Source organism: Pocillopora verrucosa, chromosome 14 (assembly GCF_036669915.1).
Source record: "Pocillopora verrucosa isolate sample1 chromosome 14, ASM3666991v2, whole genome shotgun sequence".
Lineage (NCBI taxonomy): Eukaryota > Metazoa > Cnidaria > Anthozoa > Scleractinia > Pocilloporidae > Pocillopora > Pocillopora verrucosa.
The window spans coordinates 15,291,860-15,316,278 of NC_089325.1; the positions used below are offsets into that span (position 1 = coordinate 15,291,860).

A 24,419-nucleotide genomic window follows, 5' to 3' on the forward strand; every position below is an offset into this window, starting at 1 on the left:
AGCAAAGAGTTAATTAGTACTTTTGACAACATTGATAAATAATGTTAAGTTGTTCATTAACCTGGTAACTAAACTTATCTTGTTTGTTGTATAATGATTTTAATGACAATTTTTTTCTTTTTGGGCTCAATTCTCAACTGAAGTTGATCAGGCTTTTACATTAATGTTATTACAAAATTTGGTTTTTTGCTCTTTCAAGTTTTATTTATACCAGTCCCTGCGGGTTCATTATACTGTAACAGTTATAAGTTTATTTCACCAAAACATGAAACTTTGTTCAGCCTGGACTCTACCAGAAATTAACCTTCTGTTGAAATGTTTTTACACAGATCCACAACATTATTATTAATACTATGTGAAGTTTTCAATCAAACTATCTTCACATTGTCAGTACTCACAAAATACACCCTAGGAAGCTAGAGGAATTAAATCCCTCCCTGTGTTGCAAATCTACTTCCTCCGACAATTCTCCCTCCATGTACGAGCATCAGCTCGGTTTTGGTTCGTAATTGGTGTATAATCCAGTGTCTTGAGCCTTGGAAGTGTTGAAATAATGTGCTGTTTATAACTAGGAAGGTCTTCGATGTCATTTCCATGCAGTGTTAGACTAATGAGCTCTGGAAGTTCAGCTAGTTTGTCCACTTCTGAAAGTTTTTCAATGCTGTTTGCATGCAGGTTTAAAATCTTCAACTTTGGATACTGTAGCAAAACCTACAAGCAAAGAAAGACAAATCTTTTAAATTATTATACATTAGACCAACTATGAAAACTATGATTGATCTTGAGCATGCTGTCAATATACAAAAGGGTGTGCCGTGATAACCCAATACCTGCAGTAGATATTGAGTTATCATGTCGAGTTCAAACTCTGCCTAGTTTCCAAGCCCTATGTCCATGTAATGTTCTTAAACTTTTGCAAGCTCAGAGAGAAGAGTCTTTTTTTTGCATATTCAAAAAAAATGAATGATTTTGGATTTAGCACCATATCATGCTCAACCTTGTCTAACCATTGCTTAATGGAAAAACAGACAAGAAGGGCACCAAGCAAAAGCAAAAACATCTAAGACCAATCCTTACACCAGAAACATCTTTGTAGCAGACCTCTAATATGGTGGTCTGTCATAGTCTGTCAAATCACCACATATGGAAAAGGGAATTACAATTGTAACCCTTCAATTCTCAAGCTGTGAAATTGCTTATTCTCCCCTCTAGCTGCTACACATTTCCTAGTAAATAAGTTATGAAAACTGAGCAAGAATTACAACTTCTACCTGCATAATAACTTTGAGTATTTTCGTTACTAGTATGCTTGATATAATAGGGCAAGTTTACATGTAAATCACTTTTGGAAGTTAAAGGGCCAATTGCAATTGGCATTGTCAATAACGCAGAAGGTAATGAGGCCAAGCAAATTAACAAAACAAATAACCCTTTAACTCCCAGATCAAATTTGTCATTATCATCACTGTCAACCACACAATTCTTATAATATTAGTTTAGAGAATTTAGTATTGCATCAACTAATTATTGTCTTGAGTATGCTTTGCATTTTGGATCAGGTAGACTGAAGATGGCAGCAATTAATTCTCCTCCCAATACTCCCTCCAAATTTTCTAAACATTCTAAAAATATTTTGAAATGTATTTTATTTAGCAAGTGACAAGGTTGAAAGTTTTAGGTGTTGCTATATGTAGCACCTTTGTTTGTTCTCATTAGTGTGTTTTGATGCCCTGTCAACCGGGTTAAAAGTAATAACTGACACAAGGCAAACAGATTTGCTAATTAAAAGTAATGCTCAGAACTCAAAGCCTTGACATACAACTTTCAAGTCTGGTGTGATATTCACTTAGCCATGTTACCTCCACACAAATGCTCTTTGTGTCACTTCTAAAAGCTTTCAACATTAAAAAAACACAAAAGTTTTGAAAATGCAATACTCTGCTCTATATAACATAGTGACCCTTTCAGATTTCTTAAAACAAAAGAATATTTTTTTCTTTTCTACTTTATTCAATTGAGTAAATGAGAAAAAAAAAACCAATGGTTGTGACAATTAGACAAATAATTCACAATTTTCCTTCTGACTCTTCTTTGGGAAGTCACTCAATGATTTCCCTGACCCTTTCACTTCAAAGATCCTTTTAGTAATTCTCCATAATGTCTGTTATACAATCCATATGAAGTTAGTTAGGAGGATTTGGTATTGGATCAACTAAAAATCCCCTAATTGATATTTTTCTTTACTCTTGTCACCTGTCTGCTTAGTATAGTAAGGAGAAATACTATCTAGGGACTTAAAGAGGTTAAATCAATGCAACCACGAAGAAGAGCGCAGAACAACTAAAATTGTATCGCTTGGAACCCTCCATAAAATCTAATTGCAGCTTTCTTTATCCCTGGCTGAAAGATTTACAGCCACTTCCCTCCTTCCAGCTCCTCCTTATCCCCAAAGCCTAGGCGAGTATTCTGCTAAAAAGTAATAAGCAGAGGGTAGATACAACCTTTAAATCATCATCAGCCATTACAACGGCCAGCCATTGAAATATACCAAATCTCTTGCACTGTGTACTGAATGTGGACCAGTCTCTTAAACAGGGAAACATATCGAGAGTACATAATTGGAGTCCAATTATAGAGATCTGGTTGGCACATCAAGGTGCCCTCCAGGTCTCTCCTAAACTCTGAAGGTCTGGAAAAGGAGACTGATCCTTTGACAGCTCACTCAGTTGATGAACAGCAACATAGGATGTACGAAATTCTTCATGTCGTTATAACTTGATCGTAAAGTTAGTCTTGATATCCGAAGTGCAAACTTACCTTGTCGATGGTGGATATATCATTAAAAGACAAGTCGAGCCATGCCAGCTCTAACGGATTTTCCAACAACTGTTCCAGCGTGGAAGACAAATTCTCAAGATTCGAGATGTTATTATTGCAGAAGCGTACTGAATTTGATTTGAACTGTCCAGATCCTTCAGTTCTCTGCAAAGCAGAAATTGTTTACTAGATAATTATATAATTTGTTTTTAAATAGACATTTTAAGATAAGAGTAAACTTCCCAAGTAAATCCATACTGGCCAAAATTTACGCTTTGTTTACCTCAATTTTGTGACGAACCGGTCTGGGTTCTTCTTCCAGGGCATCTGTGACAAAGGTTTCAGAGATTGACAAAAGTTATCACAAATATTCACGAGGACAATAAAAGAACGTGGGCAACAAATCAAATGGTTTACAAACCTTGTACTCTTTCCAAAGCTTTAAAGGAGAAATCTAAAGGTGAAGATAACTCATTGGCTGCATCAATAGCAGACGAGGCTTTCGGTTTGTTTTTGGAGCTCATGGTTTCCTCTTTTTCCACGCCTATGCGTTCCAAACACTGTGTTCTTAGTTCCAATTTCAGGAAATCTGCGAAGCCATAATATGTCGTGACGTTTTCACGTTCTGTTGCTATACCAACGAATCGAAGAGTCTCTGTCAGGTCAGCGGATACCTCTACAAGCAAACAAATATGGCGGGCGACAACAGAGGTACGTTCATTACCCTGTCTTTCTTTGAACACTTTTAGTGGTTGTTTTTAATAAACATTACTTGGCTTGATTCGAAGGTTTTATGTGCAGTACTTGTAAAACAGTGGTTGAATTATGTTTATCTGCGAGATTTTGTTTTATCAAGCTGAAACTTTAAATTCTTAACTAGTCACTGAAGGAAAAAAAAGAAAAGATTCAGAAACGAGTAACGTTTACAATATATAACTTTACTTCAGAGTCATAACATATGCTTTTATTACATTTTGTTTTACAGGGAAGACGGTTATGGAGGTATCTTTTGATTAATAGTGTTTATACCTTTTCCTTAAATTGTTTAAACTTCTCATATATCAGTTTGTATGATTAAATGAAAGAGGATACATTCAACTGCTCAATTTTAATAACTCAGGGCAATCCCTGATATTTTTCAATTTTAAAAAAATCAATTTTATATGTAACAGTTAATTTAAGTTATTTATCAAGCATTATTTGTCTCCTTTGCGATATTTGCTCACAATCAAAAATGGCTTAAAACACCTTGAAATGTGGGATCAATATCAGTATCTGGGCAACTGCCCTCCTACCCCTCCCCTAACTCAACAACAGTCAATTGATAACAACTTGGGGTTAATGTTGGGTTAGGGGAGGGGTAGGTGGGCAGTTGCCCAAATACTGATATTGATCCGAAATGTGCATTTTTTTTCTTATCTTACTTAAAATCGTTTTTGCTATATCCCTTCCTGACCATTCTGCGGTTATTTATTTTGTCTATTAAAAATTATTTTGTTTGAGACCCCTTCTCCCTCAGGAGTTGTAGTACCCTGATGGTAACAGAATCAATATTTTTGCTGGCACCACACAGCACATTCCTCATGACTTGGAATTTTTTGGCAAGCCCCTCTATAACCTGTGATCTAATTCAAACATCTCTTTACTCACTGCTATTTAAATCTTGATGATAAATTATTTAAAATAATTTAACACCTCTTGGTCATCTGTTCTTGTCAGCTGTATTCTTGGTAATGTATTGTAATTGTGAGGAGAACTTGTACTTTAGATAAAGAGTTGCAACTGCTCTCTCTATCCCATTCTGAAGTAAAATGACTGTCTAGGTTATTATTGTATCTGATTACTATTCCTGTGTATACCTTGAGAGATTATTCAGAATGTCTACTAAGCATTGGTAATTGGAGAATTCTCCAACTACTCTGCAAAATTCTCTGCCTAAATTTAAAGGGTGCAGATTTTTTTGAATACAGATATGGAGATTCTCCTGTTACTTCACAGAAGTCTTCTACTCGCACATTTCTTCAGCAAAACCCTGAGATATTCCTTAACTCACCTCATCAGCTGTCATCCTTACCTCTTCAAATATTTCTCTTTCTGAACATTTGGTATGCTATGGTATTTTGTGTTGCAGAACTTTTGCTCTATGTTTATAAAGGTACGTTTACAGAGGTACTAACTAGAGTAGCAGGACTTCTCTTCTTAACCCTTTAACTCCCAAATCAAATTCATAATTCTCCTTACTGTCAACCATACAATTCCTATAATGTTCTTCAGAGAATTTAGTATTGGATCAATTAATTATCCCCAATTGATATTTTTCTTTATTCTCATCACTTGTCTGGTTAATATTGTATTGATATTGTAAGGAGAAATTCTGTCTTAGTCACTCATGGGAATTAAAGGATTAAAGGAGAAGAAGAAGAAGAAATCTTCCCTTTAGAAGAATTTAAGTACACCTTTTATTGAAATTTCAGCCCTTAAAGACTCTCTTGGCATACAAAATTTAGTTTACAGAAGTGCTACTTAGGCTAGGAGGACCTCTCTTCTTAAAGGAGCAGAAAAAGAGGAAGAAGAAAAAGAAGAAGAATTTTTAATAGTAGAATATTTTAAAATCATGTAAAAAAAGTTCACCTTTGACTGCAGTTTCAGCCCTTAAAGACTTTCTTGGCATACAAAATTTAGTTCTCACTTAACATTCTACAATTGTCCAAATAACTGTGCAATATTGTGAGATATTTGTACCTGATTTTTGTATTATATGTAGTCTGTATGATGTAGTTGGATAATAAAACCTTGTTGATGTGTCCAAAATACTTTACTCTTTGCTTTTCCTCCAGGTACTCTTTTGCCTTATCCTGACACAGCAAGGACCTTGGCTATTGAGATCATTATTATCTTTCTTCTGGCTTTTATTGAGGGTGTTAGAATCTTCTTGGGTATGTGAGATTACTTGCAGTTTATTGCATCGCATATGAATATACTTTACAGACATTTGGAAGTAGAAACAGATAGAACAAGAGAGATGGAATTATGAGACCAGACACAAATCTGAGTCTGTAAATAATACTCTAAGACAGTTTTGAATGTGTTCTTTAATACTTGTTAATTTTAAATTAGATAATTAGGAATTTTCAAGTAAGCTGGGATGTACCAGTTGTTCTCCTTTTTTTAATTTCTGTGAACTTATTAATTTTTTAAGAAGTGTGTAAACCAATTAACCCCCCCCTCCAAGCTTCTAACTTAAGTTTCACAGTTTGCATTCTATCAAAATATGAATTAATTTATTTTGAGGCTTATTTCTTACCTTGCTTTCTCTTTTGCTCTGCAAAGGTTACAAAGGTAACTTAGCAGAACGTACCATGGCCCTTGTATTTTCTGTGGTGCTTGGCATTCCTGTCCTTTTCATTAACTTATTCATCTTGCTTTGGCAGACGTATGTGTAAGTACTTAAAAAATGTTGAGTCCTATGAAGTAAGATGCAGATTTTTGTTGGAGCTTATCCCAGCGTTTGTTTAATTAATCTTTTGACTCCTAAGAGTGACTGGGATCAAATTTCTCCTCACAGAATCACTGTTGAATCAAACATAAAGGGTTTTAAGAATAAAAGAAATGGTTGCAAACTAAAGAAGCTTGTGATCATCGAACAAATTCTCCTTTTCAGTACCATAGGAAATGTATAAGGAGCATTATGGAGAATGTAGATATTGATGAGAGGGTTTGAAGGGACAAGGAGTATTTTTATTTAATCTTGTTGGGATCTTTGTTCATTGTGTGTCAACCCCCCCTGCATTCTTGAGTGGAGTGAAGCACTAAGTGAGTGAAGTGCCTCGCCCTTGAACAAAAGACAGTGATGCCAGCCTGGCTTTGAGCCCTTTATTCCATAGGCTATTGCACTCACTCAAGGGCATAGCGTGCTCCACAAATACTTAAGTTAGACTCACAAAAACTTAACTTTTTTGTCATTTTATTTTATGTATCAACCCTTTAACACCTAAGAGCAACTAGCATTTAATTTTTCTATACAATATCACCCCTAAATCAAACATTGGGGTCAAGATAATAAAAGAAGTGATCACCTTGACCTAAGAGGCTCTTGGTTATGAATCAAGTTCTCCTTTTCAGCACCTTCAGAAATGTATAGAGAATGATATGGAGATTATTCATACCAGTGTTGGGTTTTGAAAGGGTTGATTAAAAGTAAAGCTGTGTTTTTTTGTTTTGATTTAGTTTAAGGATAGAGGTGGTACTGGTCAGTGTTGCCTTGGCATTTCTTGGTTTTGAGATGATTTTCAGTTTTGCTGCCATTTTCACTTTCAAGAGGTAAGAGCAAAAACAGGAAAACTATTTTCCTCACTCTTTAGAGCAGTTTTGTGATTTTTTAATCTTCCAATAGAGAGATATCTTTAGAAATCCAGGACAGATACACACAGTGGCTGTTTTAAAATTGTTGATTTCATTCCTCACAGAAAATTTGTTTCCCTTTTTAAACCTGGCTATGTTTGTGAAACGTCACCCTTTGACCATCCCTTCCCACCTCTCCCATCACCACCCCTTTCCGTGTTGCTCTAAACCTGGCTCAAAACAGAGTTGATAGCCCTCGTTGTTAGCTCTGTAGGACGAGCGTTTCTCCACCTACGAGAAGATTTGAGACGAGTTTGGGAAGGTTTGCCGAGAGTCTGGCACTAATAGACTCCTTACAGACCTCTTGCTGGTTCGCTCTGCCCCAGGCCTCATATTTTCCCGCGGGTAAAGAAGCGCTTGTTTTGAGGGCTACTGTTGAAAAGGCAGTCGAACTGAGTTTTAGATTGGTTGCTGTTCTAACTGTGCGTAGGCAGATTTCTTAACTCTCTATATTTGTTGCTTTTAGACACCAAACTATGCTGAGGTGATGTTTGCAGTTTTTCCAACAACGAGTTGACAAAGTCAAGAAAACTTGTACATAGGACTTAGAACTTCATCAGTGATCAAGGTGTTTAATTTTTTGCGTGGCGCCCTCATTTTACAAATTACATTTGACTTGTGAATTGCAGCCCTTAGCTACTGTGTTGCGTATCTATGCGTTTGACCCCAAGAGTGATCAGCATCTAATTTCTCCTTACAATATCATCTCTAAATCGAACAGGAAGGTCAAGAGAATGGAGAAAATGATCACTAACTAAAATAGGTCTAATTTCTAAACAAATTCTCCTCGTCAGCGCCTAAAGAAATGTGTAGAGAATATTATGGAGAATATGCATACCTATTTTAGGGTGTAAAGAGTTAAACTGTGGCTAGCTGCTGCTGTGGTGCAGAAAAAAACATGAGTAAAGCGGCTTTAGAAAATTCGCGTTAATTTAGGACGCGTAAATTTATGTTGGCTTTATTTCCGTGTCGTGAACTGTCTCTGCAATTTTCGACACCTTTATTTCCTTTATTTTCATTTCACCTCACATTTACGATACTCAGTTTTGGTAAGTTTTGAGGACTAAGTTATTTATATCGCGTACCGTACTTTCACTAAGTTACCCTTGAAAAAAGGCTCGAAGTGGCGAGATTTCTTCATGTTAAGGGACATTCCATGAACATTAACTGAATTGCAGATTTGTTAGTAAAGTGTGTAAATAAATTTGTTTCTGGTTTATTGAGAAGTTCTTGTTCGTTGTGCAAGTTGCGTCAATGGGCCATTTCCGAATTTGCCTATGGCTTCATTTTCAAAACGAGGCTTAGTGCTCAACCATTCGTATGAAAATGAGTTTAATTTGCATTTGACTAAAAACTTTTAATCATATGAAAGGATGAGCACCGGGACTCGCTTTGAAAATGAGGCCGAAGGTAATTTGGAAATGGGCAATTGCCTCATGTCATAATTTGAGACTCGAAAATTGTCTCTCTTAGAAAGTAGTTTTTGTTGCAGTTAACTTTAACCCGATGACCTTAAGAGTGATTACTATCAGTGTCTATTGAAACGTTCATAAAGGGGTGAAAATTGAAAAAAAAAAGTTGGGAAAAGGAAATCTTGAGACTTTTTGAACATAAAGCTCATTCGATCACAGGCATCCTGTTGAATTACCACTTTGTTTGAGTTATACGCTTTTAAAACACCGTGGCTTTCTCACTGTTGTATGAAGCTGATGTGACAGCGGTTCTGACAGCCTGGAAGCATGTTCCCTTCACGCCACGTCAGACCATGTCGTTACAACGTTCGAACATGCGCAGACACATGTATCAGACACTGACTTTGTATTCTTTCGCTCTGACGAAGGACTAATGCTAGAAACGTCTGCTTAGAAACTCTTCATGGTGGCCAATTTACATCATCAACTCAATAAAACTAAATTAGCTTGTTCTACCCTCCGCCAATGCAACACAGTTTCTTTAGAAACTTACCCCTTTAATCATAAAAATAACAATTTCCTCGCTTGTGATTGGTTTTAAAAACTCTTATTTTCCACTTATTCGCTTGCCAAGTTTTTATCGGACAGTTCGATAAGCCAATCACATTCAAAGTTGTAGTTTAAATCAACCAATCACATTCATTTTGATTGTAGTCAATTTCAGCCGGTACAACGTGATGTACGCCTCCTTTGTCAGTCTTTTAATTTAAATTTTCCCTTTCTTTCACAACTGGCCCGGTTATTCTTTTTTTCTAGGAAATTGTAATTTCTATGATCAGTTGGTGATAAGACTTCGTGTCGTCCAATTCGGTCTGTAATCATACGAGTGATAGACATATCGGACTCCCGCTGCGCATTCGTCCAATTTCGTTATCACTCATATGATGACAGACTGAATTGGACTCCACTCAGTCTTATTACCATTACTAATTCAAAAAAGGTGGATTCTTATACGCGGGTTTTAATTGTTCACGTTATAGTGCGCGCGCACTTTCGAATGTAAAGAGTCGTCATTGGAATTATGACGCACTTTTGTGTTTCCCTCAGGGGTTCAATTTGCTGTCGACTGAAGTTGTTTTTGACGAGTTTATAATTTCAAAGTATATATCGCTCATAAAGGTGATTCAGAAAGACTTTAGGCGGACAGAATTTTGTAACGAAATGTCTAGTTTTCTTCCTTCAATTGATACCGTCGGCAAAAGTTCTCTCGTCGCCGCGAAGAGGATTTACTCGGCCGTTGAATGCTTGGAAGGAGCTACGAGCAATGGTCGCGGAGGGAAAAAGAAGAATAGAAGGAATCGGGCGCGTTCAATGGATGATCATACGCCTCACCAGAAATCTGAAAGAAAAAAAGAATACTCTCAGGAGTTGAGGATGCGGAAGGATAAAGCCCGAATTGCGCGTGAAGAAAGTCTGGAAGAGCGAGAAAACATGAAGGTTCTTAAAGAGAGGGGACTCCGCGAGAAGAAAAGACTGAATCAGTTATTTTCAGTTTACGCTGTACAGCACGGATCCGCGTATAGAGAAAGTGCAAAAGTCGTCAAACCGAAATTTCCAGTTTTGTTAAAAAGTACAAAGAGTACAAAAACCACTGCGATGTCGCGCGAGAAAATTTCGCTTCCGCACAGCCCGCTTCCGAATTTGCCCTCTGACAGCAGAGAAGGTTCCCAGGAATAGTTTCTTACCAGGAAGAAATATCTCAATTTCGGCTGGAATCTGTCAAGATTTTGTACTATTTAGGGGAGTATTTGGCAATATATAGAATGGAGAAACTTGCGACACACAGAAACTTCCAAGTCCTTTGTAATTTGCATTTTATGGGCTTAGCTTGTGATAGTCTTGTTTTTCTTGTTAAGTTTTGTTATAAGCATGGTTGTTAATATGGCAGCGTTAAGGGTTTTTTCTCGCTTTTGTAAATTCGTGATTAAAAATGTTTGTATGTAGGAAATTCGAAACACCTGATTTATTGATATCTATACACCCGGCTTTTACCTCCCAGAATTCTGAAGAAACCGCAAATATTAGCCGCCTTTCATGTGCAGGGAGCGTCAAGATTTCAAATTAGCAAGAAAGTGCGATCTATATGGAGGTATCGCGAACTCCCGCAGCGAAAGCGAACAATGATAATCCCCGGTGTTAATTTATGAGTAAAACAAAGCAAGAAAAAGTAAAGAACCAGTCTTTTTTATCGGGGGGAGGGGGGGGGAATCGGAATATTTTGGTTGACTGATTCCCCTCCGTTCCCGATGAAAATCATGAGATCTCCCTCCCCCAAAATTCCCCAAAATGTTCCCCCAGGGGGGGCGGGGAGGAAGACGTCCGTGTTGCCACGCTGTACGCGGTCTCTTGTTTCTGATGTCGTTAGGACAGTAACGATGCCATACATAGTCAACTTCATAGTCGGTCTTTGATCACGTGATCTCAAAAGAGGAACGTTCCTACGATGAATATAACACCTGGAATGTGGATCACGGTATTTCAGTATATGCAAGAGATAAAAAAAACTAAGTAGATTTCCGAAATATAGTCCTTTTTAAGGAATACAGATAAAGCCTGAAAGATTATTGAGAAATAAAGGCTTTTACGAAATCAAGTGAATAATTATTTACACGATAACGTGTATGCATTGCGAACCTATTTTTATTTTGCGCTTGGAAAACTCGCGAAAGGAACTCTGGGGTAAACAAGACTGCTTTTAAAATGGCGGACAAGGGTACATTTGTTGGCGCAAGGTTACGAGTGTCCACAAACGAAGGAGATTATGAAGGAACGGTCCATAGCATAGATGTGGAAAAGAGGAAGGTTACGTTAAGTAAAGGTGAATCAATCCTTTTCAATGATGCGAATTAGATTACTATCATTCGTCCTTGAACAACCTCACCGTCCAGGAAGGAATTGCGTGAACTGATTAATTTCTCAGTTAGGAATATTAAATCTTACTTTCTTGGTTTTGCATCCGCCTACCTATTAATTTCCGAAAAAATTGTTTTCATTTAAGTTTATCTAAGATACATAACTGACAGATAGAGGAATCGTGTGACGAATGTTTTTGGTACTGTCTTGCAAACGAAATGTCAAATTGATGAGTTGTCATAATAGCACAATGTGGTCCATTGTTAGCTATGGTCGCATTACCACAATAGGCACTTTTTTAACAGTTTTTTACTTGCTAGAGGGAGGAAAAGATCATACATTCAGACAGATATCGCTGATCGGAGAATTCTACGGCGTCTAGGCAGAATCCTCCTACTAAATTTTGATGACCTAAGCTATTTTTTATTCAGACGTGGAAAACATTATCATGTCACTTTAAAAATTCTTAACCCTTACATTTCCAAAGAAGCTGACAAAGAGAATTTGTTTAACAAGCAAGAGCTGCTATAGTTGGTGATCATCTCCTCTATTCTGGTGACTTTCATGTTTGATTCAGGGGTGATTTTGTGAGGAGAAATTAGATGCTAGTCACTCTTAGGAGCTAAGGGGTTAATAAAAAAAACCTGGTATGATGAGCCTAAGGTTACATTGCTGCTCAAGCTTACAATGCAGTGAGCAAATGAATAATGAAGAAAAAAATGCAAAGAGAGAGCTATAGTGAAACAAGATTTATTTAATTGGAGCAAAGCGAGTTCTATTCACAGGTGTGGCAAAGGACTTGAAGCCAAGATCTCTGGCTTGCATGTTCAGGATTCCTTTCACTAGTGATGCTGCTTCTACACTGAGAAGATACAACTCTCCTGAAAGGAAATCATGCTTATCTCATATTTTTATTTTAATTTGATATCTAGTGGTTTCATGCAGCACGGGAAGGAAACTTCATGGATTTCATCATTTTTTCGGTCATGAGCTAACCTCATGTAAGTGGTACCTGCAATAATAACAGTATATCACCATTTGAATCAAGCTATGTGTATCTGGCTCTCAGATAGAAGTAAAAATCACAGTCTTCCCCATCATCCCCATGGTGCTGACAAGGAAGGTGGTCAGCATAGGGGCATCATTTATTGTGTGTCTGAAGGGTGAGATGGAGATAGCCATAAAGGCCACTGTGGTGTAAAGGAAATTGTGGAGGCTTTTTCCACATCAGAGCGAGGTGTTTTATTCTCTACATACTGACATTTACACACTGAAAAGGGGAAAAATAGTTTATTTTTCACAAGCTGGTTGAAGAAGCCAACAGCCAATCAAATGGCTTTTATTGCATTTTTCACATTTGGGGAAAAGATGAAAAGTATTTCCATATGGTATTTACACACTTGTCAGTTTGTATCAGAATCTAACACATTTGATTTCTGATTCCACCATCTCATTCATAAACACCAAAGAGGCAAACTTCATATGAAGTATTTTATATGTATGACATGATGAGTATTTTGAATCTGTGAAGTGAGAATATTAGCTTGTCAAGTACAGTGAAGTTTGAAGTATTTGAAAGAGTAAGTTGGATCAATGGTTTTTACCCTTAGGTTTTTACACTTAAGCAGGATAGTGCTCAATCAAGCAAATTCACCAGTGATGATTCTTAATGACTGTTTCACAACATTTTCATAGATGTCAACTTTCTTGTTATTTAACAGTGGAGCTGTTAGAAGAGGCTGATAACAATGCTTCACAGGATCAACTGGCAGAGTAAGTTATCACAAAGTTGCTAAACACCACAACAGACTGAGGCTTGTTCTAGGATGAGGATGTCTATTAAATGTATATCTTGCTGACATAAAACACCAGACTATTACTAACATCAAATGTATTTGATTGATATACTAAAACAATGGTCCAGTTATCAAGAATAAATAAAAAATACTAAAGAAATATAGAAATGTCAAAATTGCCTATGGTACGGATGGGAAAGAAACTTAGAATTTACTTCAGAAGTTATAAACTAATATGCTGGCTTGTTCCCTTGATTGCTAATGAAACATACTCAGATACCTAAGTAGCAATATACTTAAATAATTTTGCAGTTAGAAATGTGCTAGCATGGTGTGTAACCAATGGTTCTATCCACATCTTCTGACTTGCTTGCCATACACATTGCTCTGACTTTCTTGCCAAACAGATTGCTCAATCTAACCTGCTGGTACCCAGTCTGACCTTCACAGTTATCAATGTCTAGATTCATATAAATGTGATAAATAGTCACATCAATAAAGAAGAGCAATTATTAGTTAATAATCTAATCCATACTCAATCAACCTCTGGAATTTAAAATCACATTTTCATCTTTCTATAGGAATGGCCAGAAGCATGACAATAAGAAAGAAAAACAACTCCATGAGGAAAACTCTAACATTGCATCAAATCATTCATTGCAAACATCATCTAAACTAGACAGAGGCTTTGGGGACAGAGGAGTAGCAAAAGCATTTACAGATGCTGGTATTGGGATCAATTCAAAATTAGGAGTAAAAAAGACAGCTGTTTCCAGTGGATCTTTCTCCAGGGATGTGAGCGATGAAGGAGACAGTCTACTGAAAAGGCACCCTATCATAGCAGAGAAGTGTATGACTTTTGTACTCTTCACAAATTTCTCTGCCTGGCTAGTGTTAGATTTACCTTTCAGACATGTTATCTTTAATTTGGTGAAGATCAGAAATAACTCTAAAGTTATGGATGGCATGTTAGTCTGTTACAGGTTGCTCCCTGCCATTTTGTCAGGTTTCCCTGACAGGCTGCTGGCATGTATTTATAGGCAGGGTAAAATGGGGACCTGTTGACATTTCATGCACATAAATAATTAGAGATAATGCATCACGAAAAATTGGATAAACAACTTTAAGGTTGACTTATTGCAAAAGGAAAAAAGAATTCACTGTTCAGGGCCCAGTTGTTCAAAGGCCGATTAGCCCTAACCCAGGGTTAATTCTAATCCAGCTTTCTTTGTTTCTTTGTTCAAAAATCTTTTAGGGAAAATTTTCACTATTCTTTTTAGAACATCCAATGATCAAATTGCAAGCAACAAGATTTGAACTGAATTTTTTCCTAAAGTTTTCAGCCCTGAAATCAAATTTCACATTAACCCTGGGTTACCTTAACCCAGCTTTGAACAACCCGGGCCAGGGGTTTTAATTTCTTATTTTCACAAGTCATGAAAATTAAAAACAGTTAATCTCAAATCACACAAAAATCCCTTTTAACCCCTTTCTCTATACTCATGGGTGGGGTAGGCACTCTAACAGTAACACAGAATGACCTGGCCAGATCTCCAACCTAGACCACTTGGCCTGGAGTCCAGTGGCAAAAAGTGCAAAGGAGGGGGCTGATGGAGGTTTTTTCTTTACTCTGATATAGTTAATTTCAAAGAAAATAGGCAGAAACTTTATATCTATGTATTTGCAATATTTAGACAGGCTGGCTTAAAGCTATTTAAATGGGGGTCTGTTTAAACAATAACAAGGCCAGACCACAACACTGTGAGCTATGTAATATCTACTCTTTGTGAGAAGTGTGTGTGTTCTTTAACATCCCTTGCTAATAAGTACAGAGAGGAAGCAGGAGATGGGGTCTACAGCTTATCATCCTTATCTGAGAAGACTGGAATGTCTAGTTACCATTTTGCAGTGTCAAAGTAAAGGCGGCACATTCTCCTCAGCTATTTTCAGACCCTTAGTGTTGTGTAAAAATACTTGATATATACCCTTCTTAATTTTGTTTTACCCATTGTCAAGAATGAAAAACATTGTAATCCTGTATCATGATTTAACAAGTTACTTCAATTTTTCCATTTTAGATCTTTCTGACACAACACTTGATGAGGAAGTAAAGGAGAACACAAGTCCTAATGAGCTCCCTGATATTGTGCCTATTGATTCATTTGGGAAGTCATTTGAGGAAGCAGTAAGTGGTAGTGCTTGTTTTGGAAGCCCTTTCACTCCCTAGTGTTTTTCAGAAGTGAATTTTGCCTTGCTTTACATGTTCTTGCAGAAAAACAATAAGAACTTAGAAACAATTAACTAAGGGATATTTGTTTCATTAACTGTGCCTGATAATGTACGTGGGAAAATTATGTGCCTCTGATTGGCTGAAAACATGTGCATTCTCCTGTAATATGAGTGCAAAGTTGTAACACAAGCAAATTACAGATAGCATGCCCACACTTTCAAAATTTTGTTTGTTTTGACTCTCTGTGATGTTTTTTTCACACACATTTAACAAGTAACATGATTTCTTCAGCAATTTGGTGTAACACTTGCAAATTTTTCAAAGACTACAAATTGCTTTTGCCTTACAGGCGAAAGCAATTTGCACTTTACATCAAATCTACACCAAATTGCAGTTGAAATCATGTTATTGCCGATACAAATTTTCAGATCTTGATTTGTATTTGAAATCACCATGTTTGAAGATGTGTAATCTTGAGCTCATCAATAAATATAATTCTTAAAAAGAACTGACTTCAACTCAAATTTTGTAGGTAAAATTCATCAGCAGACAGCGAGTTATTGGTGTTTGCTGTGAAGGTGTAAATCTCGGAAGGCTTGGAAAACTTTGCTGGCTGGTGGTATGTGTACTTTTTTGTGTACTAACTTATTGGTACTAAATTTTGTGGGTCTTAAATCTCACATTTGTCCCAATGGTAAGACAATCACAAAATAAAAGACCTGCAGATAAAAATCCTCGTGAAATTTAAACCCACATAGAAAATTCAAATGACAAGTTCCAGAGAATATCTTTTGAGCAGTCGTCAAATGTTAACTCTTTAACTCCCAGAAGTGACCAAGACAGAATTTCTCCTTACAGTATCAATACAATATCAACCAGATGAGTGATGAGAACAAAGAAAAATATCATTTTTGGGATAATTAGTTGATTTGATACTAAATTCTCTGAACTAATATTATAATAATTGTATGGTTGACAGTAAAGAGAATTACAAATTTGATCTTTGAGTTAAAGGGTTAAGACATTTTTGAAAAATATAATGAAGTTAAGAACACTTGAATTGCAAAATTTAATGCCCTTTTTTTTCCTGTATGAGTATTAAAATTGCAAATCTTAAACCGCACAAAATAACGTCTCACCAAAGTTACAAAATTAATTAGCCACAAAATTGAGTACTGATAAGGTAGAAGTATCAGGTAATATTTACTATCTTTGGTTTAATAGTGGATCTACTAACATCATCACATTAAATTGTCTCCCATTAATGGTGTTATTCCTGCAGTCACTCATTTGTTTTCATAGTTATCAAGCAGAATCATGCTGCTCTTTTCTGGGTGTAAAAATGGGGGCAGATGTTGTTGCCTAACAGGAAGTTAAGTGGACTTCAGATCAAGAGGTCTGGGTTCAAGACATGATAGCAACTCTTTTGTTGCCAATGTACATTATCAACTCATTTGATAAAACCAAATTGTATCTTTGAGTAACAAATTGCTGAATCATGACTGTGGCATCAGAGGTTTGGACCGCATTGCTCAAGTGTGAACTTCACATTTCCAATTAACAGGATGAACGATTACAGGACTTTTGCATGCTCATGATATAGTCTTTCTTTAAGATCTACAATCTAGATTCAACCAAAACTTTTGAGCTTAAATACCTTGCATTTAGGCAATTGTGTGCATCATTGTCACATTCTTTCCATTATAAATCAAATTTTTTGGTAGTCATTATGACAGCAAGAGGGTAACATTTTCCTGTTCTTTGTCAGATTGGCTGTAGCAGAGTAATTTACTTGTTTGATGTTCTTACTCTTGGAGCTCCATGTTTTGATGAGGGATTACAGGACATTCTTGAAAGTGGAGACATACTGAAGGTAAGAGTAATAATGAGCTCGTAATAATTCCCTTGCAGGCGTCGGTCAAATTGTTCCGTTTAACCTGTTGTTATAAGACAACGCTTTTATACTGTACACACAGCCTCGAAATCGTTGCAAGAAAGGTGATACAGTCGTATCCTTAACCTGAAAAATAATTAAATCTTCTTTACATGAGTAAACAACCGATCAAATTGACTGGCAGTCAAAGAAGTTTTTTAGACAAAGGTAAAATTTCCGCAAGTCCCATACTATTGTAAAACAAATCTGTTTTCCCAATGGCAATGTAATATTTTTGTCATTGTTTTCTCTATCCAAGAACTGAGTGCATAATTTAGTATGGGGCTGAGCGGAAATTTTACCCAGACAAAACCTATATTTGACTAGCCTGCAGAGCAGGCGTAATTTTGGCGAGCGAGTGCTTAGTATTTTCTAAGCGAAAACTATGACCGCAGCAGCGGAAGGCTGGGGAGAGAAAGAAATTTGTACCAAAAGGGGGTGAGCGAAAGTAAAAAATAAGGAGAGGGGTGGGGCTGGGAGAGTGAATATTTAGCGTCTTTTTTGCCTTTCGCCGCACCCTCCCCCCACCGCAGACTCTAACTCCAAATCAAACATGGCCGGTTGAATAAACGATCGCGAGCTTCTTAACGTTAACTCGCCCTAATAAGACGCCTGAACCGCAGGCTAATATTTGACCGGACATTGTACATTGACCAGCCGTTACTTCTCTGGTGTCTAAAGAAAAGATATGAAGTATAAATTTCTTAAGATTTTCAACTACTTTTAGCACTAGAGATGCTTCAGGTTAGTGGTATATCCTTTGGACTCCAGGCCCTGATCATTCGAAAGGTGGATAACACATTCCGCCGGATAAACCTCTATTTAGTAAACAGCGCAGCACTTATTCGTTGGGTAGCGTTTTCGTCCCTCTTAACAACTAGGCCTAGATTAGGAAGTCTAGGTTGAAGCCCTGTCCAGGTTATTGTGTTTTGTTTTTTGGCAACCATTTAACTCACACAGTGCCTCTTTTCAACCTTCTTAAAATTCTTGTGTTGCTTTGTTTTGTGTTTTAGGTATTTCACGACTGCAGACTGGCAGTGATGCTCTATTCATCAGTATCATATCCACCTGATGAACGTGTTTGATACTCAGGTCTGTGGGCTGTTTATTCTTGCAGTTTTATTCGTCAAGTATCTACATTTACTGATTCATGATTTATTGACAAAGAATTTGTCATAACATCATGTTATGTCATTTATTGCATAACTTGCACTTGTTGCAGAGAGGTATATATGGGCGAAACAGGAAGACGACCAGGCGAGCGATTCCGAAAACAACTTTGTGATCTAGAAAGGAAAAATAAAGACGCATCCAAACCAGTCGCTAGACAGTCCAAAGTGTTTCCTTACATATAGTCAGTTCGGAAGCCTATAGAATAAAAACTTATCTTTCAATTCGGCACTCTTAATCCCCAAGGTATCAACGAACGCTTTCCATTCAACTAATTTATTCTTGTTTTTCACGCTACCATGTTTCCAGCAGTAGCATAACTCCATTTTTCGGTACATAAACCAAAAACAACCCACAATTCCTCAAATCGCTTTGACGAATGGCTGACACTCTGACGGTGGCTAATTTAAATTTGCTACGTAGTTGATGAAAACAAATTTTCCTCGAAATGTTATGACAGTTCGTTACTTGTCTAGGCGAAACATGAAGGAAATTACTTTTTTTATTTTGAAAGGTGGCGGATGCGATTATTTATAAGAATGAAAGAGGAGGAGAGCTACCCAGGTAAAAGCTTACTTCTAGTCTTAAAATTCTGTCAGAAAACTGGTGGGTTAGCATATTGTATAGATAGTAAAAAAAGAACAGTTAGATTGTGTCGAGTACAATTCAGTGAGTAGTTCTGTAAGTAATTGCTCGAGTCTGCCGCGCAAAACACATTTGAAATTGTCAAATCTTAAAATATCCATTAGTTAGAACGTGCTCTATGATTGGTCAATTTGGTGGGCCGTATTTTCCTGTACGGCTAGCTAAATTCAAAATGTTGTTTAAAGTGAGATCTTCTCCCCTCTGTTTGAACTCAGAGATACAATAAATTTCTTACTAATCTCGTTTTCGCGGTCCATACAGTAAGTTACAGAACCTCGTTTTCTCCGTTCGTGTTTATGGCTTAAGTGGTCTCGGTTCGTAAGTTACAAAACGAACCTCGATCTTGGTTAGTAAGAGATGTATAATCACTTCCTGAGTTGTCCAATATGGCATCCAGTTTCTACATAATTACATCAATAACGGACCTCGTGGCCAAGATCGTATTTCATAATCTCTGTTTAATGAAAAAAGGAAGGGTTAGGATCCGACCATTTTTTCCACTGTAAGAAAACACGAAGAGAACTTCTAATTGTTACATTACAAGATGGCAACAAAGGGATTAATTAACAATTTTGTTTTTTACTTCTTAGATATGTTAATGGACTAGTGGCCTGTTTGTATGAATACTTGAACTTGTCACCTGAGAATGTGTCCTTCCAGAAAGTGCGACAGAAATTTATGAAGGTATATTACATGTATTACTCTTGTCCAGTAGACTGTAAAAACAAGCAAACTCCCCAAAGTGCTGGAAAACGCGGTCTTGATTGGTGGTAGTTTTGCATTTTATTGGTTGACAAGTGGTCACTTAAAGTGGAACCACTCAAATAAATTCAAGTATAATCTCTCAAGTCAGATTTATTTCATGTTCATCTCCCGAAATCGATAGTGGCACTCTGAGTTCATAAGTCTGGAGCGCATTGCAAAGAAACTTTCTTCGTTGGATTTTTAGGAAAAAAATACGCACGAACATCACACAACTCATTTGCTAGTCAACTTGTATGAAAGGGTCACCCCACCATTCCTCATGGAATGGAATGAAGGGCCCCCCCCCCCTTTAGTTTTTTTCGTTTAGAGAGATTGGAACGCTGTATTTCTTCAAACGAAAAAATTGAAAAATTATTGCAGAACGTATTATGATCAGCACTGCTACTGCTACTGCTCACGTTTTTTTTTTCACTCCGGTTATAAGCCCCCTTGGATATAAGCCCCTACTCTACAAGCCCTCCCAAAACCCCTTACAAAGTTATATATTAATCTAAGGACTTAAAAGCGGCAGTTTACGGTAGTTCAAATAAGCAGCTTGTGGGTATATGGCTAATATGTCTTCCAGTTATTTCTGCTATCAACTGGAACTTACTTGTAGACCTAAAACTATTTTTTAACGTACCATGCTTAAACCATATTATTAATATTGATTTCCTTTACATCTTTTTAATTTGATCATTTAGACAAATGCATCTGTTTGGGCTGTAAGGCCTGCTCCAGAGGCTCTTGTAGATGCCGCTGCTAAGGTAGGCAATGGCATCTTAAGCTGAGTATATTTCTACATTAATGAAAATACCACGGAGAGAGATTCCTGTAAAACGTTGGTGCTAAAGGTTCTCTTTTCATGGTACGATTGGAGCGCTCTATGTGTAGGCGTTGTGGGACTAAAACCAAAGTGATCACAGCGGCCAATCATGACTAAGAACAATATCTTAAGGAGCCAATGAGAGCTATTAGTTGAAACATGTGAACTGTCTGAAGCGCGGGAAAACTTGAATGACCAAGGCGCGATTGGTTTTAGCTTTCCATCTGATTGGTTGCGAGAGGGATGCGGTTATCTTGACCAATCACATCGCAAAGTAATGCAAAAACGATTATCAATCCCTGGTCATTTTCGATATTCAATTGGACATTTCACTGTTTTTTCCATTTTTTATATATATGTACATTTGTATTTTTTTTGTCTTACCAGCATGTCATGTATCTAAGGGAGCTGCGGCTTGCTCAAATGGAGAGACTAATGGCAGAATTTCTTTATGGCGTCGATATTTATCTGAGTATTGCTCGAGATTCCAAGGTAGCTGAACCCCAAGGTAACAAGAAAATATGCGATTTTCTTTTAGAATGCATTAAAAAAGAGAACTAATCGAAGGAAAGTGCAACCGTCAGAAGTAATTAACTCACAAAGACCACAACTTCACCGTCCCAATATCAATATCAACCAACCTCGGAAACAGGGGATGAGCAGAGAAGGATTATGGAGGTTTTGCCCAATTGCAAGTTTGCTCCCTACCGCCATTGCGAAATCCCTCCGCTTAGTAAGGCAGGTTCGCCTCCACCTCCGACAGTTCGCCCCAAAATCAAACCTGGCAGCTATGATGCCAATTGCGCATATGTCGTTAGTTATGTTCGGTCGTGTCCACCAGTTAGTTAGGACCAGGGCGCGATTTGTGATGAAGAGGTATCCCTAGTAGCTTCATAATAGAGGAGATCAGTATCACAAGTTTAGCTTAGGGAATTGAAAGACGTTCAAACATTAGTTATTCTCGCGCTCTTTATGACCACGCTCTTTCCAGGTGAAAGGTCAGCTGCTCCCTGCAAAGTTCAAAGAACTGAACCATTTCAACTACAGACATCGGTCGAGACGATATGATGGTGACTTCCATGCAGATGCAAAAGGAGTCGTACCAGAGGATGTGCTGGCCAGTCGGGAGGCCTGGTGCGAAGGTGATCAGTTCACGCATGCGTATGAGAATAAAAAGGGGCGTGTGAAGGAAACTGTCAACTCTATCTCCGTTCCCTTGAACAGACTGAAAGAGAAATGGCGCGAAAGCGGGAGTGATTCTGACGCAAGTAACGTCACTCAGAAAGCAATGGAAGCAGCATGGAAGCAGCATTACAGAATCAGGCGCTGCTGCTCCTGCTGTCAAGTCGTCTTCTGTTTCAATTACAGCCCGCCCCCAGGAAATATTCATAGAAAAAGAATTTCCACCACTGAGCAGTCGTGAATCTGAGGGACCTGGGACCTTTCCTCGGACAAAAGGAACAAAATCGTCTAGATTTGCAAGCCGATAGAAGAATGGAAGAAACCGTAAAAGAGACAGCCCATGCTCTTGGGCCTGGACTACAATCTAATTCTGCTCAGCACCAAGTCTCTTACTCCAACGTGCTAATGCGCTTTTGAGAGAATCTGCTTCCTTGCCTGGCCGCGGGCGGGCGGGAGCTTTGTTACGGCACGCCGCTCTCCCGGAAGTGAGATTGCCCGGTGTTCGGGATATTATCACCACGAGGCATGGTGCCGATCGCTACGACGCAACAGAAACGAATTCCACTTTCCACTGATGAAGAACTCCTCGCTGCCCCGGAGGTCGTTCCAGTGCCCAACCAATCACCTTGTTGGGGGAAACAACAGTGAGGATCAGAAAGACTTGACACGATTTATGTTACGTGACGCGTGACCTAAAGGTTGCCGTTCGTTGCGGAACGCGTGATCTAAGGAGTGAAGGTTACCAGGAAACGTTTTTTGCCGTAGGACAATAGACGTGTTTCACGTCACTTGTGCATTACGCGCAAGGTTTGCAGTTCTGCTTGGAATTTCGAAAGAGATTTGTATTGAGTACGAGTAGAAAGAGTGTTTTACTCTTAACTGAATCTCGCAGAAATTTTTTCAAGCAAGGGCTGTTAGGAGCTCGTTACTAGCGTTTCTATGATACTAAAACTGTTTCTATCAGCAAACGAGAAACGTCGTAAATGTTTTTAAATGTGTATCAAATCAATCACATGTCAGGCTTTTTATGTTCGAGTTGATACCACTCAGAAACATGGAAGATGAGGATGAATTCTAAACTTGGAGTGATGTCCAAACTACCGAGATCTTCTCTTGATAGAACATCAACACTTATTTACCCGGCGATGTTTCCTTAAAAATTCTCTCAACCCAGTTCCAAGATCACACCGTTAGGGCGCAGATCAGAGAATCGGTGACATTTCGGTGGATCAATGACGAGATCCAACAATGCGGACAAGTGACTCAGTTGTTAGTCATCTGACTTTATTAAGTAGCCTCTTTGTAAAAATTAGACGACCAAAAAGCGTTGGAGAATTTTTGTGCTGTAACTCATCTTTTTGGTTAGGATCAACGCCAGTGGTCGTATGACTGAAGGAACCTATTCAAGTCGCGGTGTCCTTTCGGTCATTGCGCTGGGGCCCAGGTTCGAGGCCTGGCCATGACATTGTGTTGTGTTCTTGGGCGAGACATTGGAATGGGTACCGGAATTGTCAGGAAACCCTGATGTAATTCGGGGTGTTAGCCATTCATGATGTGACTGGCATCCCATCCAATGGGGAGTAGTAAATACTGTCTTGTCGCTTCATCTCGTGGAGGAAACCGAGCAAGCCGCCTAAGACGACCGGGAAAACACGGGGTGACCAAGTCGTGATTGGTGCTAGTTTTGCATCTGATATGGTTGAGGAGAGAGAGAGGAGAAGAGACTCAAGATTCCTCCGGACCAATCACAGAGCAAACGTAAAGCGAACCAGCAATTTAATTGAAAATTGCTTCATGCATTTTTTTCTTCGTCAAATAGTACCACACAAAAAAAGGAAGAAAAAAGAACCGGCGCCATCCAGTCGACCAAACAGATGCTGAAACAAAACGCCATATTGCGATATTTGTCAATCGCACTTTTCCACGCTGCTGCATGTAGTTCTCACCTGCCCTCTTTGATTACTGGCTGTTGTGGCTACCTTGGTTAGCTTTACGACACTTATACGCAACAGGTGTTGCAATACCGAAACCATCTCATATGACCCTGCGAAATCACTGTTCAAGGCAAATGCACACCTACTTAGAACCCTTGACATTTTGATTGTTTCTCGCGAAGTAAAACAGACGTTAGAAAAAAAAATAGATAGGTAGAGAGATGTTACAAAGCACCATTCCCCACTCGGCCGTCGCTTGTTTTGTGTTGTATGTTGTGCGCCGAAGCATACGTTTTTCTATCTCCACTATTGAGCTTTCAAATAATTTAATAATTCACTCGCCTCAGAGCACTCGATTGTCCGGCAAAAATAGACAATGCCAATATTTCAATATCTGTATTCATATCGTATTTTCG

At 38.0% G+C, this 24,419-nt stretch overlaps 4 protein-coding genes across 4 annotated transcripts; 3 read left to right on the forward strand and 1 right to left on the reverse strand.

Moving 5' to 3' along the window:
* Window positions 1–450: 450 nt before the first annotated feature.
* LOC131774733 (leucine-rich repeat-containing protein 51-like) lies at window positions 451–3,439 on the reverse strand. Its single transcript, XM_059090808.2, has 4 exons — window positions 3,239–3,439; window positions 3,101–3,144; window positions 2,818–2,982; window positions 451–711 (listed from the first exon to the last, which is right to left on the reverse strand). The coding sequence occupies exons 1-4, from the start codon at window positions 3,339–3,341 to the stop codon at window positions 451–453; spliced, it is 573 nt and encodes a 190-aa protein (XP_058946791.1). The 5' UTR covers window positions 3,342–3,439.
* On the forward strand, window positions 3,377–8,437 carry LOC131774737 (transmembrane protein 216). Its single transcript, XM_059090813.2, has 7 exons — window positions 3,377–3,528; window positions 3,803–3,819; window positions 4,879–4,972; window positions 5,655–5,753; window positions 6,148–6,256; window positions 7,045–7,137; window positions 7,685–8,437. Exons 1-7 carry the CDS (start codon window positions 3,510–3,512, stop codon window positions 7,704–7,706), a joined length of 453 nt encoding a protein of 150 aa, XP_058946796.2. The 5' UTR covers window positions 3,377–3,509; the 3' UTR covers window positions 7,707–8,437.
* A 1,359-nt stretch (window positions 8,438–9,796) lies between these two features.
* Window positions 9,797–10,461, forward strand: LOC131774706 (uncharacterized). The gene has a single exon (XM_059090768.2). The coding sequence runs from the start codon at window positions 9,852–9,854 to the stop codon at window positions 10,365–10,367; it is 516 nt and encodes a 171-aa protein (XP_058946751.2). The 5' UTR covers window positions 9,797–9,851; the 3' UTR covers window positions 10,368–10,461.
* Window positions 10,462–11,374: 913 nt separating this feature from the next.
* On the forward strand, window positions 11,375–22,885 carry LOC131774745 (piRNA biogenesis protein EXD1). Its single transcript, XM_059090819.2, is given in 22 exon segments — window positions 11,375–11,508; window positions 12,476–12,544; window positions 13,265–13,316; window positions 13,921–14,189; window positions 15,418–15,524; window positions 16,102–16,188; window positions 17,338–17,442; window positions 18,516–18,541; window positions 18,543–18,594; window positions 19,187–19,236; window positions 19,908–20,001; window positions 20,766–20,828; window positions 21,275–21,382; window positions 21,384–21,395; window positions 21,879–22,164; window positions 22,167–22,208; window positions 22,211–22,338; window positions 22,340–22,445; window positions 22,448–22,615; window positions 22,618–22,638; window positions 22,641–22,693; window positions 22,696–22,885. Coding segments are annotated over 22 exon segments (2,055 nt in total). The 5' UTR covers window positions 11,375–11,390; the 3' UTR covers window positions 22,735–22,885.
* The last annotated feature ends 1,534 nt before the right edge of the window (window positions 22,886–24,419 follow it).

Bases quoted from the DNA above. Each gene is read 5' to 3' on its own strand.
- LOC131774733 (XM_059090808.2), bottom strand. From the start codon at position 3,341: ATGAGCTCCAAAAACAAACCGAAAGCCTCGTCTGCTATTGATGCAGCC. The intron at 2,983-3,100 runs GTAAACAAAGCG...TCTGCTTTGCAG, and splicing joins CGGTTCGTCACAAAATTGAG to AGAACTGAAGGATCTGGACA. The intron at 712-2,817 runs GTAAGTTTGCAC...CTTTGCTTGTAG, and splicing joins ATATATCCACCATCGACAAG to GTTTTGCTACAGTATCCAAA.
- LOC131774737 (XM_059090813.2), top strand. The intron at 4,973-5,654 runs GTACGTTTACAG...CTTTTCCTCCAG, and splicing joins TTTGCTCTATGTTTATAAAG to GTACTCTTTTGCCTTATCCT. The intron at 7,138-7,684 runs GTAAGAGCAAAA...TGTTGCTTTTAG, and splicing joins GCCATTTTCACTTTCAAGAG to ACACCAAACTATGCTGAGGT.
- LOC131774706 (XM_059090768.2), top strand. From the start codon at position 9,852: ATGTCTAGTTTTCTTCCTTCAATTGATACCGTCGGCAAAAGTTCTCTC.